The 20664-nt window shown below is 39.3% G+C and overlaps 1 protein-coding gene across 4 annotated transcripts in view; it reads right to left on the bottom strand.

Annotated features, from left to right (window-relative positions):
- DCP2 (decapping mRNA 2) overlaps positions 1 to 20664 on the bottom strand; it is a 53009-nt gene that overhangs the window by 16659 nt on the left and 15686 nt on the right. For 3 of the 4 annotated variants that reach the window (XM_032255846.1, XM_032255145.1, XM_032256584.1), the window contains exons 3-4: positions 14283 to 14410; positions 13772 to 13870 (exon numbers count right to left, since the gene is read on the bottom strand). In XM_032255846.1, the coding sequence (XP_032111737.1) occupies positions 13772 to 13870; positions 14283 to 14410 (227 nt within the window). The remainder of the gene's footprint in view (positions 1 to 13771; positions 13871 to 14282; positions 14411 to 20664) is intronic. The other variant, XM_032257338.1, reaches the window with a different exon arrangement.

Raw genomic sequence — 20664 nt, forward strand, 5'->3', positions numbered from 1 at the left:
GATTTATAATTTTAACAATTAAGACTGGTTTACTTAAAAGTTTCCCAGTAGATGCAACTGTCTTCAAAGACACCATTAAGAGAGTCAAAAGATAAACCAGAAGTGACAATACACTCAATATTCAGAATATTTTAAAAACTGAGGGGGTGTATGTGTGTGTGTGCACATGAGACAAGAAACTGGACTTCAAAAAATGGGACTGGGTGCAGTGGCTCACACTTGCAATCTCAGCACTATGGGAGGCCAAAAGGGAGGATCACTTGAGCCCAGTGTTTGAGACCAGCCTAAGCAATACAGTGAGACTCCATCTATACAAAAAATAAAAATAAAAATTAGCCTGGCATGGTGGTGCACACCTGTTTTTTTTTGTTTTTGTTTTGTTTTGTTTTTTTGAGATGGAGTTTTGCTCTTGTTGCCCAGACTGGAGTGCAATGGCAGGGTCTGTCAGCTCAGTGCAGCCTCCACCTCTTAGGTTCAATTCCAAGCAATTATCCTGCCTCAGTCTTCTGAATAGCTGGGATTATAGGCACCCATCACCATGCCTGGTTAATTTTTTATTTTTAGTAGAGACAGGGTTTCACCATATTGGCCACATGGTCTTAAACTCTTGACCTTGGGTGATCCACCCTATTTTTCTAGTTACTCAGTAGTGAGAGGATTGCTTGATCCCAGGAGTTCCAGGCTACAGAGAGCCATGATCACTGCCCCACTGCTCTCCAGGCTAGGTGACAGAGCAAGACCCTGTCTTTAAAAAAAAAAAAAAACAGAAAAAGGTTTAAAAAGTAATTTTTATATAGTTCTTATTTCTAGTTTTATATTCTCTTTAGCTCCATTCTTTGAATAATGCCTCAAAAATCAGAAGTATACATAGCTAGTCATGTGAATCTGCATAATCAGAAATTATGCTAAAAGTAAATTTTATAATCTAAATTCCTCGTGGGCAGAGCCTGTTATCTTTGTGTTACAAATAGTATCCAACTAAATATATGCTTAATAAAAAAAAGTACTGAAGAAAAAGTGAGGAACAGTTTCAGATTAAAGGAGACTGAAGAGACCTATCAATTAAATGCAAATGTAACAAATGAGCCTGGATTGGATCCTGGATAGACAAGCGGGTGGCAACTGCTGAAAGAATCATAATGCGCAATTAGTGAATGTGAATATAAACTGTCCATCAGATAACAAACAGCACCATATCAATGTTACATTCCTGAATTTGAGAATTTCACTGTCATTACCCTAAAAAGATTCCTCGTTCTTATACATGCAAAAGCAATTAAGGACAAAGGGGCATTATGTCCGCAATTTATTCTTAAATAATTCAGCAATAATAAAAAACTCTACACACACAAGTATATAGCAAATATGGCAAAACATTAGTCTATTCTATGAATTAATCTATGCTTCTCTACATATGAAATTATCTCATCCTTAATGTAATTTTTATGGGGTCACATTTAACTAGAATGTTTAGTTTTTTTGTTTTGTTTTTTGTTCTGTTTTGAGGTGGAGTCTCGCTCTGTCACCCAGGTTGAAGTGCAATGGTGCGGTCTCAGCTCACTGCAACCTCTGCCTCCCAGGTTCAAGCAGTTCTTTGTCTTAGACTCCTGAGTAGCTTGGATTACAGGCACCCGCCACCACACCGGGCTAATTTTTGCATTTTTAGTAGTGACAGGATTTCGCCATATTGACCAGGCTGGTCTTGAACTCCAGACCTCGTGATCAACCCACCTTCGCCTCCCAAAGTGCTGGGATTACAGGCATGAGCCACCACCCCCAGCCATGTTTAGTTCTTTTTAGTGATTTCACTCAATTATGTAATTTGTGCTTAATAAGTGACAGGCGTCTGGGCATGGTGTCTGTACTAAAAATGCAAAACTTAGCCAGACGCCTATCGTCCCTGCTGAGGCTGAGGCAGGAGAATTGCTTAAACCCAGGAGGCAGAGGTTGCAGTGACCTGAGATTGCGCCACTGCACTCTAGCCTGGGTGACAGCGCAAGACTCCATCTCAAAAAATAGTTAAGTGACATCCATTGTCCTAGGCAATGAATTTAGTAATGAATAAAGCAAGCAGTGCCCTTTAGGGAGTTCAGCCTACAACAGAAAAAAATTTAATGTACGTATTATAAGTAGAAAGAGGGTGCCTAACTCAGCCTTTAGTATACGTGTTTGAGAGTTCAGGAATGGTCACTTTTGGTTATGGACAGCATCCCATCCACTGGATACACAGGAGCTAGATTTAAAAGATAAATAGGAGTTTGCCAAACCAACAAGGAGAAAAAAGGCCTTCTGTTTAGATAGCTGGGAATGGCTATAGCTTAAGAATTACATGGGAGGGTTTAGTACAATATGAGGCAAAAAAGCAGGAGCCACCAGCACTAGAAGAGTTAGATTCAAACTGTCCAATCAATTCTTAAAGTGGTAAGACAGATTTGCCTCTAAAATTAGTCAAGTATTCTCATCAAATATTTGCCAGGAAAAAGTTTAAATAGCTGAAATATATGAACAGACACCAAAGACAAAAATTTTCTTACTACATCTCCTGTGAAGTGAATCAAGTCTATTCCTGTATTGTAATACATAAATTTTCCTGGCACAAGGAATAGCATCAACTTCTCACATGTTGTCAGATAAAAATCTACATGTAAAAATTTTTTTAAAGTGTTACCCAAAGAGCAGCAGTGTACAAAGACAACGAAATCCTGTCTATAATCTTCATCCTATAAACCTATAGGAAGAGGCAGAATAAACTGACCAACAGATGCTTTGTAAAAATTCTATTAAATTATATAAGTGCATATTAAAGTCAGTTTCATTACAATAAAACATATTGTTTTGCCAAATAATAAGGAACAATATTAAATCTTCAAACCACAAGTCAACAGCTAAGTATTACTTGCTTTTTCTCAAGAAAGTTGATGTTTCAACACAAATGACAACAAAAATACAACTGAGGTTACTGTGCCTTTGACAATATCTAGAAAACATCTTTGTTCTGTTAAATAAAACTTACAGGAGGCCACGGTATGGACTGCACTCCTGCAGTAGGCCCCAAGAGACCTAAGCAGAACGGAATTACTCATGCTAACATTACATGTCACCAAACCAAAACTAAGTTGTTTTGCTGACCTCCAAGAAATGTGGAGAAAAAGAGCTAATAGCCAAATCCTAAAACAGGCCAGTTTTAGCATGACAAGGAAGCCCTCTCCACTTTAACCTTTAGAAGAAAAGTAATTTTGAAACGCCAATCTGCATTTTATTTTCAGTTCTGCTTTCCTCAGCTTTTTTCTGTCTTTAAAGCCAACCTCCTTTGCTCAGCTCATTGAAATGCTCATTCCATTTTATGGAATAAAATGTTGCCTGAGAGGCAGATCCAAGATGGCCGAATGGGAACAGCTCTGGAGTGCAGTTCCCAGTGAGAACAACGCAAAGGGTGAGTAAACATAGCATTTCCAAACGAGTTATTACTGCCCACAGACCAGGAGATTCCCAGAGTGAAAAGCGCCACCAGTTTTCAGCCTGGCTGTTTCAGCCAGCACAGTGGGTCTCTGCACAAAAACTCACACAAATCTGTGTGGTTGTTTCAACTGGTGCCTGGAACACGGAGGAGACAGAGCCACCAATTCAACTGAAAAAAAGGGGGCTGAAACAGCAAGCCAGGTGATCTGGCTCGGCAGGTCCCACTCCCACAAAGACCAGCAATCTGAAATGTTCTCTACTGAGAATTTCGCAGCAAGCGCAGCTGGACCTGGGACAGTCCAGCTCTGTTGGGGGAAGGGCATCTGCCATTACAGAGGCAGTCCACCATTACCGAGGCAGTCTGCCATTACTGAGGCAGACTGCCATTACTGAGGCAGACTGCCATTACCGAGAGAGTTCTAACTATACCTCTATAAACAAAACCACAAGGAAGTTCACACAGCAGCTGGGCAGAGCCCTGGACAGCTCAGCAACACCTCTGCTGGCAGACTGTGGCTAGGCTACTTCCTAGCTGGGCAGAGCATCTCTGAAAAAAGGCAGCAGTGCGTCAGGAACTTATAAATAAAGCCCCATCTTCCCAGGACAAAGCACCTGGGGAAAAAGGTGGTTATGAATTCTGCTGCGGCAGACTTACACGTACCTGCCCAGCAGCTCTGAACAGAACAACAGAGCTCACAGCTCAGTACTTAAGCTCCTATAAGGGACAGACTGACTCCACAAGCAGCACCCTGACCCCCGAAGATCCAGAGAGCCATCTCATAAAGGAGAGCTCAGGCTGACATCTGGCAAATATCCTTCTGGGACGAAGATAACAGAATAAGAAACTGGCAGCAACCCTTACTCTTCTGTAGGCACCGCTGATGACCCCCAGGCAAGCAGGGTCTTGAGTGGACCTCCAGCAGTCCTACAGCAGAGGGGCCTGACTGTTAGAAGAAAAACTAAAAAACAGAAATAATTTCATCAACAAAAAGGACATCCACTCAGATACCCAACCTGAAAGTGAAGAACTACAAAGACCACAGGTAGAGAAATCCACAAAGATGGGAAGAAACCAGCACAAAAAGGATAAAAACACCCAAAACCAGAATGCCTCTCCTCCAAGGGATCACAACTTGTCACCAGCAAAAGAACAAAGCTGCATGGAGAATGAGACTGATGAATTGACAGAAACAGGCTTTAGAAGGTGGGTAATAAGAAACTTCTCTGAGCTAAAAGAACATGTTCTAACCCAATGCAAGGAAACGAAGAACCTTGAAAAAAGGTTTGACAAAATGCTAACAAGAATAAACAGCTTAGAGAAGAATATAAAAGACCTGAAGAAGCTAAAAAATACAACAAGAGAACTTTGCGAAGCATACACAAGTTTCAGCAGCTGAATCAACCAAGCAGAAGAAAGGATATCAGAGATTAAAGATCAACTCAATGAAATAAAATGAAAAGGCAAGATTAGAGAAAAAAGAGTGAAAAGAAATGAACAAAGACTCCAAGAAATATGGGATTCTGTGAAAAGACCTAATGTACATTTGATAGGTGTACCTGAATGTGACAAACAGAATGAATCCAAGCTGGAAAACACTCTTCAGGATATTATCGGGAGAACTTCCCCAACCTAGCAAAGCAGGCCAATATTCAAGTCCAGGAAATACAGAGAACACCACAAAGATATGCCTCAAGAACAACAACCCCAAGGCACACAATTGTCAGATTCACCAGGGTTAAAATGAAGGAGAAAATGCTAAGGGCAGCCAGGGAGAATGGTGGGGTTACCCACAAAGGGAAGCCCATCAGACTCACAGCAGATGTCTCAGCAGAAACCCTATAATCCAGAAAAGAGTGGGGGCCAATATACAACATCCTTAAAGAAAAGAACTTTCAACCCAGAATTTCATATCCAGCCAAAGTAAGCCTCATAAGCGAAGGAGAAATAAAACCCTTTAAAAACAAGCAAATGCTGAGATATTTCGTCATCACCAGGCCTGCCTTACAGAAGCTCCTGAAAGGAGCACTAAACATAGAAAGGAAGGACCAGTACCACTCACTTCAAAAACTTACCAAATGGTAAAAAGCATCAACACAATGAAGAAACTGCATCAACTAATGGGCAAAACAACCAGCTAGCATCAAAATGGCAGGATCAAATTCACACATAACAATATTAACCTTAAATGTAAATGGGCGAAATGCCCCAATCAAAAGACAAAGACTGGTAAACTGGATAAAAAGTCAAAAACCATTGGTGTGCTGTAACTAGGAAACCCATCTCACATGCAAGGACACACAGGCTCAAAATAAAGGGATGGAGGAAGATTTACCAAGCAAATGGAGAGCAAAAAAAAGCAGGAGTTGCAATCCCAGTCTCTGATAAAATACACTTTAAACCAACAAGACCAAAAGAGACAAAGAAGAGAATTACATAACGGTAAAAGGATCAATGCAACAAGAAGAGCTAATGATCCTAAATTTATGCACACCCAATACAGGAGCACCCATGTTCATAAAACAAGTTCTTAACGACCTACAAAGAGACTTAGACTCCCACACAGTAACAGTGGGAGATTTTAACATTCCACTGTCAATATTAGACAGATCAATGAGACAGAAAATTAACAAGGATATCCAGGACTTGAACTCAGATCTGGACCAAGCAAACCTAATAGACATCTACAGAACTCTCCACCCCAAATCGACAGAATATACATTCTTCTCAGCACCATATCACACCTACTCTAAAACTGACCACATGATTGGAAGTCACTCCTAAGCAAATGCAAAAGAACGGAAATCATAACAACAGTCTCTCAGACCAGAGTACAACCAAACTAGAACTCAGGATTAAGAAATTAACTCAGAACTGCACAGCTTCATGGAAATTGAACTGGCTCTTGAGTGTTGACTGGATACACGATGAAATGAAGGCAGAAATAAAGATGTTTTTCGAAACCAACGAGAATGAAGACACAACATACCAGAATCTCTAGGACACATTTAAAGCAGTGTCTAGAGGAGAATTTATAGCAATAAATGCCCACGAGAAGCAAGGAAAGATCTAAAATCGATACCCTATCATCAAAAATGAAAGAGCTAGAGGAGGAGGATCAAAAAAACTTAACAGCTAGCAGAAAACAAGAAATAACTAAGATCAGAGCAGAACTGAAGGAGATAGACACACACAAAACCTTTCAAAAAAAAAAATCAATAAATCCAGGAGCTGGTTTTCTGAAAAGATCAACAAAATAGACCACTAGCTAGATTAATAAAAAAGAAAAGAGAGAAGAATCAAATAGATGCAAAAAAAAAAAAAAGGAAAAGAAAAGAAGAAAAAGATAAAGGGGGTACCACCACTGATTCCACAGAAATACAAATTACCATCAGAGATTACTACAAACAACTCTATGCACACAAACCAGTAAACATTGAAGAAATGGATAAATTCCTGGACACTTGCATCCTCCCATGCATAAACCAGGAAGAAGTCAAAACCCTGAATAGACCAATAATAAGGTCTGAAGTTGAGGCAGCAATTAAGAGCCTACCGCCCAAAAAAACCCCAGGTCCAGATGGGTTCACAGCCAAATTCTACCAGACATACAAAGAGGAGTTGGTACCATTCCTTCTGAAACTATTTCAAACAGTCCAAAAAGAGGGAAACCTTCCCAAATGATTTTATGAGACCAACATCATCCAGATACCAAAACCCAGCAGAGACACAAGAGAAAAGAAAACTTCAGGCCAATATCCACAATAAACACAGATACAAAAATCTTCAATAAAATACAGGCAAACCCACTGCAACAGCACATCAAAAAGCTTATCCATAATGATCAAGTAGGCTTCATCCCGGGGATGCAAGGCTGGTTCAACATACTCAAGCCTATAAACATAATCCACCACATAAACAGAGCCAAAGACAAAAACCACATGATTATCTCAATAGATGCAGAGAGGCCTTTGATAAAATTCAGCAGCCCTTTATGCTAAAAACTCTCAATAAACTAGGTATAGATGGAACGTATCTCAAAATAATAAAAGCTATTTATGACATATTCACAGCCAATATCATACTGAATGGGTAAAAAAAATGGAAGCATTCCCTTTAAATCTGGCACTAGACAAGGATGCCCTCTCTCACCACTCCTATTCAATATATTATTAGAAGTTCTAGCCAGAGCAATCAGGCAAGAAAAAGAAATAAAGTATTCAATTAGGAAAGGAGGAAGTCAAACCATCTCTATTTGCAGACAACATGATTGTGTATTTACAAGACCCCATCCTCTCAGCCCAAAAGCACCTGAAACTGATTAGCAACTTCAGCAAAGTCTCAGTATACAAAATCAATGTGCAGAAATCACAAGCATTCCTATACACCAACAACAGATTAAAGAGAGTCAAATTAAGAACAAACTGCCATTCACAATTGCTACAAAGAGAATAAAATACCTAGGAATACAATTAACATAGAATGTAAAGGACCTCTTCAAGGAGAACCACAAACCACTGCTCAACGAAACAAGAGAGGACACAAACAGATGGAGAAACATTCCATGTTCATGGTTAGGAAGAATCAGTATCGTGAAAATGGCCATACTGCCCAAAGTAATTTATAGATTCAACACTATCCCCATCAAGCTGCCTATGACACTCTTCACAGAACTGGGAAAAACCACCTCAAACTTCATATGGAACCAAGAGAGAGCCCACATAGCCAAGACAATTCTAAGCAAAAAGAACAAAGCTGGAGGCATCACACTACCTGAGTTCAAACTGTATTAAAAGACTACAGTAACCAAAACAGCATGGTACTGGTACCAAAACAGAGACATAGACCAATGGAACAGAACAGAGGCCTCAGAGGCAATGCCACACATCTACAATCAGTCGATCTTTGACAAACCTCATAAAAACAAGCATGGGGAAAGGGTTTGACAAACCTCATAAAAACACTGTTTAATAAACATTGTTGGAAAAACTGGCTAGCCGTGTGCAGAAAGCAGAAACTGGACCCCTTCCTGACACCTTACACTAAAATTAACTCCAGATGGATTAAAGACTCAAACATAAGATCTAACACCATAAAAACCCTAGAAGAAAACCTAGGCAAAACCATTCAGGACATAGGCATAGGCAAGGACTTCATGACTAAAACACCAAAAGCACTGGCAACAAAAGCCAAAATAGACAAATGGGACCTAATTAAACTCCAGAGTTCCTGTACAGCAAAAGAAACAATCATTTGCATGAACTGGCAACCAACAGAATGGGAAAATTTTTTGCAATCTACCCATCTGACAAAGGGCTGATATCCAGAATCTATAAAGAACTACAACAGATTTATAAGAAAAAAACAAACAAACCCATTCAAAAGTGGGCAAAGGACATGAACAGACACTTTTCAAAAGAAGACATTTATGAAGCCAACAAACATATGAAAAAATGCTCATCATCATTGGTCATTAGAGAAATGCAAATCAAAACCACATTGAGATACCATCTCATGCCAGTTAGAATGGCGATCATTAAAAAATCTGAAGACAACAGATGCTGGAGAGGATGTGGAGAAATAGGAACACTTTTACACTGTTGGTGGGAGTGTAAATTAGTTCAACCATTGTGGAAAACAGTGTGGCGATTCCTCAAGGATCTAGAAATAGAAATTCCATTTGACCCAGCAATCCCATTACTAGGTATATATCCAAAGGATTATAAATCATTCTACTATAAAGACACATGCACACGTATGTTCACTGCAGCACTGTTTACAATAGCAAAGACCTGGAACCAACCCAAATGCCCATCAATGATAGACTGGACAACGAAAATGTGGTATACATACACCCTGGAATATTATGCAGCCATAAAAAATGAGTTTGTGTCCTTTGTAGGGATATGGATGAATCTGGAAACCATCATTCTCAGCAAACTGACACAAGAACAGAAAAACAAACACCACACGTTCTCACTCATAAATGGATGTTGAACAATGAGAACTCTTAGACAATGGGAGGGGAGCGTCACACACTGGGGTCTGTTGAGCGGGAACAGGGCATGGACATCGGCGGGTAATGAGGTTGGGGAGGGATAACAGGGAGAAATACCACATATAGGTGACGAGGGGATGGAGGCAGCAAACCATGCTGCCATGCATGTACCTATGCAACAATCCTGCATGCTTTGCGCATGTACCCCAGAACCTAAAGTGCAATATAAAAAATTAAAAAATAAAAAAAGAATACTACTTTTTAAAATAGAGACGGGGTTTCATGATGTTGGCCAGGATGGTCTCGATCTCTTGACCTCATGATCCACCCACCTCGGCCTCCCAAAGTGCTGAAATTACAGGTATGAGCCACCATGCCTGGCCAAAAGTTGCCTATTTCTAAAATTACAAATAAACCCCTCACAATCTTTAAATTTGTTGTGATTTTGTCTCTGGACAGTACTAAATCTGTTTCACTGAATAAACTGTTCAGAAATAGTCAAATTAACAAGGGTGAACCAAAAGGTAAAACAGAAGATTGAAATTACTAAGTAAGACTGCCCTTTAAAAAAAAAAAAAAAAGTCAGTTTTCCCTTAGCTTTCTATTGATAATTACTTACACCTTCCAAGCAGCTTGTTTGCCACATAACCTCCCGTTTGGGGATGTGTCAAAGTCTGCTACAGTGTAATAAAACATGTCTGGATTGCCATATATAATAAAACAACAACACTAATATAACTGCATAAATGCTATAGTAAGCTAAATAAAAATCCTATTAGCAACTAAAAATTTTAAGCACTCATGGTAGAACTGTAACTTTAAATGCAAGAAAAAAGAAAAGTGCTTAAGACATCATTCTAAGTCTAATTACTAGACAGAAAATTACAACAAAATCTTTCCTTATTTGTTAATACAAGTGGAAATGAAAAGGAAAAACGAAGGATTAATAAACTATAAAGAACGGAATAACCATCTGGTTTACAACTGGTGTCACTTTGTCAAGCCTTGCAACTTCTTTTATACCGCAGCACCACCAAGTGGCAGAAGGACAAACTGTAATTCTAGCTGAATACTATCATTCAAAAATGACCACTGCTACGGACTAAATTATGTACCCCCACCCAAAAATTCATCTGTGGCAGCCCTAACCCAAAATGTAACTGTATTTGGAGATAGGGCTGTGAGGAAGTAATAAAGGTTAAATGAGATCCATAAGGGCAGGGGCCTAATCTGATTGGGCTGGTGCCATTTCTACAAGAAGAAGAAGAGACACCAGAGCTCTCTCTACAGACACAGGAAGGCCATGAGAGCACTCAGCAAGGTGTTAGTCTGTAAGCCACCTTGCTCTTGGCGTTCCCAGCCTCCAGAACTGTTGCAAAATAAATTTCTATTGTTTAAGTCACTCAGTCTGTGATATTTTGTTATAGTAGCCCCAGAAGACTAAAACAGCAAAACTTCACCCTAATCCCAAACTTTATGACAAAGCAGGTCATTTAAAAAACAGTAAAAGTCAGCCTTGCCTTTAAAAATTCTAATCCAAAAATTTACTGAAATTGAAGTTCCTTGGTCAGCTATAAAAGGGTGTCATGGAGATCAAAAAGAATGTTTAGAGGTTAACATTAACTTTTATTATAAAAAAGAAAAAAATTTCCCTGAAATTAAGAGACTATGGTTCCTCGGAATGCCTGTACTTCCCCAAAGCAAGACAAAAACCTAAAATGAAATTGTTTCATTATTCCAACTTATGTAATATCCTCTTCCTACCTGGACAACCACCTTACTGCTGTAAAACCAGTCTAATTTCATGTACAGCACTACAATCAATTCCTCTAAGTAGGATACTATTGATTTCTATTTTCTCCTTGCTTATGAGTAAGAGAACTACCACGTTTGTGGATATAAAAGGGAAAACTTTTACAAATGCTCTGTCTCATTTCCTACCGTCTATACCAAGAAAAGCTCTTCGGGTATGTGGCAATTCCTCACCTTCTCTTTCAATTTTAAGGGGTGTGAAATGATCTTCATACTCATAGACAACAGCTTCGTCTATAGGCTGTTGTAAATAATAGCATGGGAAACCTGTTCCATAACAAATTTAAAATACAGCATTTTCAATCTTTTTTTTAATCCTTTTCCAAAGTGAATAACCCCTAATGGTTTTTCTATAATAAATAACCACCAGCAGTTTAAAAAATTTTAACTGTTATCCCTCATTAATAGTTACATCCAAACTTAAAGTAAGCAGTAAACACTCAAGGCAATAAACTAACAAAACATGCCACAAACTCCATATTACCATTTCAAAAAGTCTTAAATTCAAATCACTAACACCTCAGTTTTTTCCTTGAAGATACTACCTCTAAAGGATTTGACTGAATCTCCTTAAAGGTCTTTATAGCTCACAGAGGTTAAGTCTAAAGTCCTGAGGGTACTGGGTAACAAAATCTATCCTAGAACAAAAATCTTTCAACTCCTAGGCCAATCTGCTTTCCTTTATTTCATACTTCCTATTAGTTCTACTTCTCAAATCTCAAGAATACATAATTGCGCAACAAATGATAAATTGTGTGATTAACAGTAGTTCTACTTCTCAAATCTCAAGAATACATAATTGTGCAACAAATGATAAATTGTGTGATAAACAGTAAGAAATTAATAATAATACAGTAAACAATCCATCACAAGGTATTACACAATTAATGCCACATGAATAGTAAAGACAGTAATTGCTACTGAAGTTCAGAGACTACTGTTTGCTACAGCTAATTGGTAAGATTTTAAAATAGAATTCTACATAAGAATGAAGGCTGGGTATGGTGGCTGATGCCTATAATCCCAGCACTTTGGGAGGCTGAGGCAGGAAGTTCACTTGAGCCCAGAAGTTCAAGACAAGCGTGGACAACATAGTGAGACCCCCATCTCTAAAAAATAAAAATAAATAAACAATTAAAAAATTAGCCAGGCCTGGTGGCATGCAACTGTGGTCCCAGCTACTTGGGAGGCTGAGGCAAGAGGATTGCTTGAGGCCAGGAGGTCGAGGCTACAGTGCACTATGATCACATCACTGCACTCCAACCTGAATGACAGAACAAGGTCCTGTCTCAAAAAGAAAAAAAAAAAAAAGAATGAACTACAAAGAACATCCATTCCAAACTCCATTTTAAGAAACTAAGGCCTAGCCAGGCAGGGTGGCTCATGCCTATAATCCCAACACTTCGGGAGGCTGAAGAGGAGGGATCACTTTAGCTCAGAAGTTCAAAACCAGCCTGGGCAACATAGTGAGACTTCACCTCTACAAAAAAAAAGTCAAAACTATTAGCTAGGCATGGTGGTGCATGCCTGTAGTCCAGCTACTTTGGAGGCTGAGACAGAAGGATCACTTCAACTCAGGAGGTTAAGGCTGCAGTGAGCTATAATGGTGCCACTGGACTCCAGCCTGGCAACAAAGGGAGATCCTATACCAAAACTAATATGTGTATGTGTGTGTATATTTATATACACACACATACAGATATAGAGCTAGATATATATACACACACAGACACATATATATGGAAAGAGAGAGAGAGAGACAGACAGACAGACAGACAGAGAAAAGAAACTTAAGCCCTATACATAGAGTTAGTTGGTGGCAGTGGCAGTCTTCCAGGGAAAAGTGATTTTAGCTGGGATTAGCAACATATCTAGATAGGAGCTGAGCAGGAAGGAACAAAAGAGGACATTCCAGGTAGGGAAATAACGGCAAAAATTTAAAGGCCGAAACAAATCAGTCAAGTTCAAGCGACAGAGAATAAATTGTTTTGACTGAGAATGCGATAAATTCAGAAATTGTTAATATTTCTGTTGGGGAGGGGAGACAGAGTTTAAATAATTAAAGAATTAAACTTGATCCTATAGGCAGTGGGAAGCTTGAGTAGGTTTTCAGCAACAAATTTAAATTTCTTAGAAAAGCCCAAACTGTGCACTTGTCTGAAAGCCAAGATTACAAACATAAAACAAGAAGTATAATAGCCAAAATGTTTCACCAAGTGCAAATCTAATTCTAAAGGGAAACGTGGGGAAAAATATCATCACAAAGAAGGGAACAAAATACAAAATGGACAGTAAAAAAACGGAACAGGTAAGAGAAGAATAAATCAAAAGAGATGCAGATAAAAGAAACAACAGTGTTGTCAAAAAATTTAAGTTAATTCATGCACTCAAGTTCTGGAAAGAGTTAAGACAGTCCAAAGAAGTAAGTCTGTATGGCTAAAAAAAAACCACACATTCAGAGCCTAACAGCCAAATTTACTGTGTATCACATTGGAATAACTTACCTCTCTAGCAGCACAATCATGAGGAGCTTCTTCTTTATTTACTTTTCCTTTTGGAAATCCCCAGCCTGATTTTGCCAGGTACCCCTGAACCAGTAGTACCTACAAAACAAACAGAAGTAAAAATCAAATTTGCCCTCCTTTTCCATGCTCCTTTCTAAAAACCAAAGGCATTTTTCTTCTTACTTGAGGTAACTGTTATCGTCAATAATTTTACACAGTATTTGGTTGAAGTATCTTCCATGAGTCTGAATATACACCACTAGTGTGAAAGCATTCTGCTTATTTCAAAACGTATTTTTTCAACAATAAAGCGACACTTTTTTGTAGCACACCATAACTGCAACAAGTAAAAAATCTGCAGACCTAGCATGCAGATAAAATATATAAAACCTGGTCTTTTAGCATTAAAAATCTAAGCATATTTTAAAACCTCAATTTAGAACACTACATAAATAAATTTTGTTAGCAGACTAACAATCACCATTTAATAAAAATCTTTTATTACACTCACATTTTCAAGTGTCTCATCAAGAATAATTGCACCATATGTTGGTACTCCCATTTTATATTCCTTCCATTCATCCAAAACTTTTTCCACATCTTCACCTTGAGGCAGCAAAAACGGACAATGACTGAAGAGTATAAAGAGTGTCAAGGAAGTTACTTTCTCCCTAATATGGTTTGAGAAATTATATATAGAAAGAGACCTATTTAAATCAATAGCGTATTTTTTGTGAAATTAATCTTCCCTCATTTAAGTGCAGCATTTTGGCTGGGCATGGTGGCTCACACCTGTAATCCCAACACTTTGGGAGGCTGAGGCAGGTGGTGTTTTTTTTTTCCACATTTGTTTTTTCTTAAAAAGTCATTGTTAACTTTTGCGTTTATAGCCTACACACAAATCAAGTTTTGAGTACTCACAGTCCTGGATCCCTGAGTTAACACAAATTAATTCTGGACCATGTAAACACCTAGAACACTTCTCATCAAGTGAGTCAAATTCATAATACCAGGTAGTTAGAGATACTAATATGTTAATAAGAAACAGAGGTACATACATAAAATGATAGCAAGAAACAGAAGAAAATATATTGCTAAGAGAAGGAAACTATTACATCAGAAAATAAAGGGATTAATTCTGGGAAGGAGAAGTACAGATGAGGTATGCCATTCTATACTATTTACCACATATATATTGTTTCCATAATGAAGAACACTTTTATGAAGTTTTACTTTAAGGATTACAGAGAGGTAAATCTAGTTATTAAGGAAAACAGCCAGTTTCAAAGAAACTAGGGATGCCTCCCTCTAAAAGTGGGCACTGTAAAAGATTAATAAAGTATGTAAAATCTAAACCCAGAAATTATATGCTCAGACTCCAACACTACATGCTATCAAATGCCTCATGTCCATAATACTGTTAATTATAAAAAATGGAGTGGAGTAAATAATTTATAATAGTATCTCTCAAACTGAGGTCACACTTATAAGGGTTCTCAATTCTTCAGTAAAAACTTGTATACTCAGCCGGGTGTGGTGGCTCATGCCTATAATCCCAGCATTTTGGGAGGCCAAAGCAGGCGGATCACAAGGTCAGGAGTTCGAGACCAGTCTGACCAACATGGTGAAACTCCGTCTCCACTAAAAATACAAAAATTAGCTGGGCACAGTGGCATGCGCCTGTAATCTCAGCTACTCAGGAGGCTGAGACAGGAGAATTGTTTCAACCTGGGAGGCAGAGGTTGCAGTAAGCCAAGATCACACCACTGCACACCAGCCTGGGCAACAGAGGGGGGACGAAGGAGGGGAAGAGGGGAGGGAGAAGGAAGGGAAAGGAAGGGGGGAAGAAAGGGGGAAAGAAAGGGAAGAAGGCAGAAAACAAAGAGGGCAGAGAAACACAGCGAATGCTGTTTTCCCTACGTGGTGGGGTTGCGCGTGATCATAGTTGCGATACTAGAAAGATGGCAGTGCAAGAGCAAAGAAAAATTCCTTTTATTCCAGAAAATCTCCTGAAAAAGAGGAAGGCTCACGAAGCCCTCAAAGCCACCCAGGCAAAGCAGCCACTTTTGGCAAAGGAGGAGCAGAGGAAAGGAAAAGGGCTCAGGTTTAAGAGACTGTAATAATTCATATATGATTCCTGGTGGCAGAAACATGACAAGGTGTACCTCAGATAACAAAAAGTAAAACCTCATGCCTTGGAATTGCCAAATAAAAATTCCTTGACCTTTGCTATACGCATTGAAAGGAGGGATGGCATGAGTTTACTGGTGCAGAGAACCACTGTAAGACTTCACCTAAATAAAATTTTTCATGGTGACTTTTACAGTCACCCCCAGAACCTAAAAATGCTGCATATAGTGGAATCTTATGTGACCTGGGGATTTCCAAATCTGAAGTCAGTCCAGGGACTCATTTTGAAACGTAGACAAGCCAAGGTCAGGAATAAGACCATCCCTCTGACAGACAACTCAGTGATTGAGGAACTCCTGGAGAAGTTTGATGTCATTTGCTTAGAAGACCTCATTCATGAAATTGCCTTCTTGGGGAAGTATTTCCAGATCTCATGGTTCTTGTGCCCGTTCCACCTCTCAGGGGCCCCATCATGCTACGAAAAATAGAATGGGCTTCCTCAAGAAGATGGGCACACCTTGCTATCAGGGTGAACACATCAATCAGCTCATCCGCCATCTCAACTAGACCCAGGTACCAAACTGCAGTAAATTTTTATCAAGTAGAAGCATGTGTTTTTGTTTTTGGAGAATTTTTATCAAGTATCTTCAGAGAAGATGATTTCCTGCTTTATCTTCAAAAACTAGAAAGGTAGGGCCTAGGAAAAGCCAGTAGTAGCTGGCCAGACACGGTGGCTCACACCTGTAACCCCAGCACTTTGGGAGGCTAAGGCGGGATCATCTAAGGTTAGGAGTTCGTGACCAGCCTGACCAACATGGAGAAACCCTGTCTCTACAAAAATTGCAAAAATTAGCCAGGCATTGGTGGCACATGACTGTAATCCCAGCTACTCGGGAGGCTGAAGTAGGAGAATCATTTGAACCCGGGAGGCAGCAAGTACCTCTCATCAGAGTCCAGTTCCAAGGAAAAATTCCAGCATTTTTTACATTGGCTGCCACCTCATGTGAAATCAGCACATTCCATGGAGGAAGGAGTACTGCTTTATTTCATCTTCTATCCTAGGGTTTAATGTTGGTAAATTAGTTAACTCTAGCATTTGTACAAGGCTCCCTAAGACTCCTGTAGCAGTTGACCAGGCCCAAGGATATAACTGAATCTGGAGATTCCTGGGGCCGTGTTTTGAAAAAGACTTGAAATACACATAGGAAGAAAGGCACAAAAATAAATGTTCATTTGTCTCTGCTATGGGGAAAAAAATATGTATATACTCCATGTTTTCATTTTGATATTAATCTAACATGCAATCTGAGCATATTTTCAGTTATCTAGATGATGATATGTATCAAATACTACCACTTGATTTCAGAGACCATATTGTTACTAGCACTACTTTAATTGCTACAGACTATTAAAAACAGAAATAAACCTAATATACAAATGATGCATTACGATCAAATGACACACAACGTAACACAGAAAGGAATGTTTCAAAGTCGTCAACATTAATATTCACATTGTGATGAAAAATGATTTTTTTTAAAAAATCATGTCAAATTCATTAATTTGAATTTTATTTGTTCTACAATTCTGTAATTTAAAATTTGTTTCAGTTTTATAGTTGTAGCAAAAATGAAATAGGTCCTCAGAGCCCAAGCCAGTCAGCCATCTATGACAACACTATAATTTGGCTGGGTGTGGTGTCTCATACCTATAATCCCAGCATTTTGGGAGGCCAAGGGAGGAGGAATGCTTGAGCCCAGGAATTAAAGACCAGCCTGGGCAACATAGTGAGACCCTGTCCCTATAACTTTTTTTTTTTTTTTAAAGACAGGTGCAAAGTTAATCTCAATATAATTAGTTCATGCCTTCATTTGGGGAGGGGAAAAAAGATAAAAGCTTGGATACAGACAGGCGCGGTGGCTCACGTCTATAATTCCAGCACTTTGGGAGGCCGAGGTAGGCAGGTCATGAGGTCAGGAGTTCGAGACCAGTTTGACCAACATGATGAAACCCCGTCTCTACTAAAAATACAAAAATTAGCCAGGCATGGTGCCGCACGCCTGTAATCCCAGCTACTCGGGCTGAGGCAGGATAATCACTTGAACCCAGGAGGCAGAAGTTGTGGTGAGCCAACATTACTCCATTGCACTGCAGCCTGGGTAACAGAGCAAGATGATGTCTCAAAAAAAAAAAAAAAAAAAAAGGCTTGGATACAACATTAACCACTCCAGGAAGCTCTACGGTTCTATAAGGGCCTGCTAAGATTCTAACAGGTATTAAAAGTCTGGCTTTACATGTTTAGTAAAAATCCCTAGCACAACTTCAGCCAAGGGGCAAATCTGGGATACCCTTGTCTATATCCACATTGCTGAGTGCTTACTGAAGAAAAAAAAAAAAAATCACAAAACTATCCGTAACTTACAAAAGAGAAAAGAGAAATAAACAAGTTCCACAATATGGATACACAGCTAGTAAGTGGCAAAGAAAGGATGCTAACTCAAAGGATGCATGACTCTAGAACTTATGTTCTTATCAAAGTACAATCTTCTCTATTGCAATATCCCACATGAAACATAAACTCAATTTGCCCACAACTGAGCCCATCAATTCCCAACAACATTTCTCATTTTCTTATCAATGGGATGGCATTCTCATACACTCAACTGCTCACACTAGAAACCTGGGTACCATCCTTTCTTCTACTTCTCCTCAGATATCTAAGTCATCACCAATCTTACCTCCTCAATATCTTTCAAATTTGACCTCTTTTATTCATTTCTATTACCACAGGTTTTCTTTCTCTCTCTAGTAAATATAAAATAGCATGTTAACTAGATTCCCCGAATCCAGTCTTGACTTCCTCCAATTCACTGTTCACACTATTCCACAGTGGTCTTGCAAAACACCCTTATAGGGAGAAGTTAGCAAATGTGGAAAAATGTTAATAATGGAAGAAAACGGATGGGTATGATGGCAGTTCAGTCATGTGCTTTCACCATCTCTGAAAGTTGAAGTTTTTTCCCAAACTAAAAGATATTTTTTAATTTGTATTATTTTTTTTAAAGAAATATGGTTCACAAGAACCCTACGTGTTTAAGCCCCTGAATTACTCTGTAGCATCATCTCTTATCTTTCTCATTTAGTCTAAAATACACTAACTTTTTTCACTTCCTCAGATTTTCCTCACATAAATCACTATCTCAAAGAAGGCTTCTACCTAGCTCCCAAATCTTTTTTACTGGAGTACTAGTTAACATTTATCAACTACTTATTAACTTTATTGATCACTCTGCCAGGTAAATGATTTACATTTACAAATATATTTGCTTCTCAAACTTACCCTTCAAATTAGACACTATTAATAACCTTATTTTTTAGGTGGAAACTGGGATCCTCATCTAAGAGAAATTTTAAAACCTACCCAAGATTTTTGAGTGGCCAAGATGTGAATCAAACTCACAGCCCCCACATCTTAAGTGGGTATCCCTCTTCTTGTTCCCACTGAACACTGTGCTTCCGTATCACATCTTACCACACTGCACTGTAATCATTTCCTTTCCTGTCTTTGTCTAATCTTCTGGAAGATATTGAGTCCATTCTGCTCACCGCATAATGCCTGGCACAGAGTAACCATGTAGTTATTTACTGAAGTGTACCACATTAAACATTCCTTCTCCATATAACTATTCTTAGTTAATTAACTTAAAAGAAACATACCCGGTGGCTCACGCTTGTAATCCCAGCACTTTGGGAGGCCGAGGCGGGTGGATCATGAGGTCAAGAGATCGAGACCATCCTGGTCAACATGGTGAAACCCCGTCTCTACTAAAAATACAAAAATTAGCTGGGCATGGTGGCGCACGCCTGTAGTCCCAGCTACTCGGGAGGCTGAGGCAGGAGAATTGCTTGAACCCAGGAGACGGAGGTTGCGGTGAGCCGAGATCGCGCCATTGCACTCCAGCCTGGGTAACAAGAGCGAAACTCCGTCTCAAAAAAAAAAAAAAAAAAAGAAAAAAAAAAAAGAAACATACCTAGGGCCAGGCGTGGTGGTTCACACTGTAATCCCAGAACTTTGGGAGGCTAAGGCAGGCAGATCACAAGGTCAGGAGTTGGAGACCAGCCTGGCCAATATGGTGAAACACCACCTCTACTAAAAATACAAAAAAAAATTAGCCAGACATGGTGGCACATGCCTGCAATCCCAGCTACTGGGGAGGCGAGGCAGAACTGCTTGAACCCGGGAGGCAAAGGTTGCAGTGAGCTGAGATCACGTCACTGCACTCTATCCTGGGTGACAGAGCAAGACTCTGTCTCAAAAAACAAAAAACAAAAACCTAAAACAAAGATTCTTGATGTTTTTGGTTTTTGTTTGTTTCTTTGTTTTGAGATGGAGTCTCACTCTGTAACCCAGGCTGGAATGCAGTGGTGTGATCTCGGTTCACTTAAACTTCTGCCTCCCAGGTTCAAGCAAGTCTCCTGCCTCAGCCTCCCAAGTAGCTAGGAGTGCAGGCACGCGCTACCACATCCAGCTAATTTTTGTATTTTTAGTAGAGATGGGGTTTCACCATGTTGGCCAGGATGGTCTCGATCTCTTGACCTTGTGATCTGCCCGCCTCGGCCTCCCAAAGTGCTGGGATTACAGGCATAAGCCACCTCTTGGTGTTTTTTAATAGCAGGAAAAGTGTAAAACTCATATACAAACACACACAAAATGTTACTGAAAACCCTAAAGTATGTAAAGTTGCTCTAGTAGAGCTATAAGT

This window comes from Sapajus apella, unplaced genomic scaffold (genome assembly GCF_009761245.1).
Source record: "Sapajus apella isolate SASKATOON/1434 unplaced genomic scaffold, GSC_monkey_1.0 scaffold1, whole genome shotgun sequence".
NCBI classification, from domain to species: Eukaryota; Metazoa; Chordata; class Mammalia; order Primates; family Cebidae; genus Sapajus; species Sapajus apella.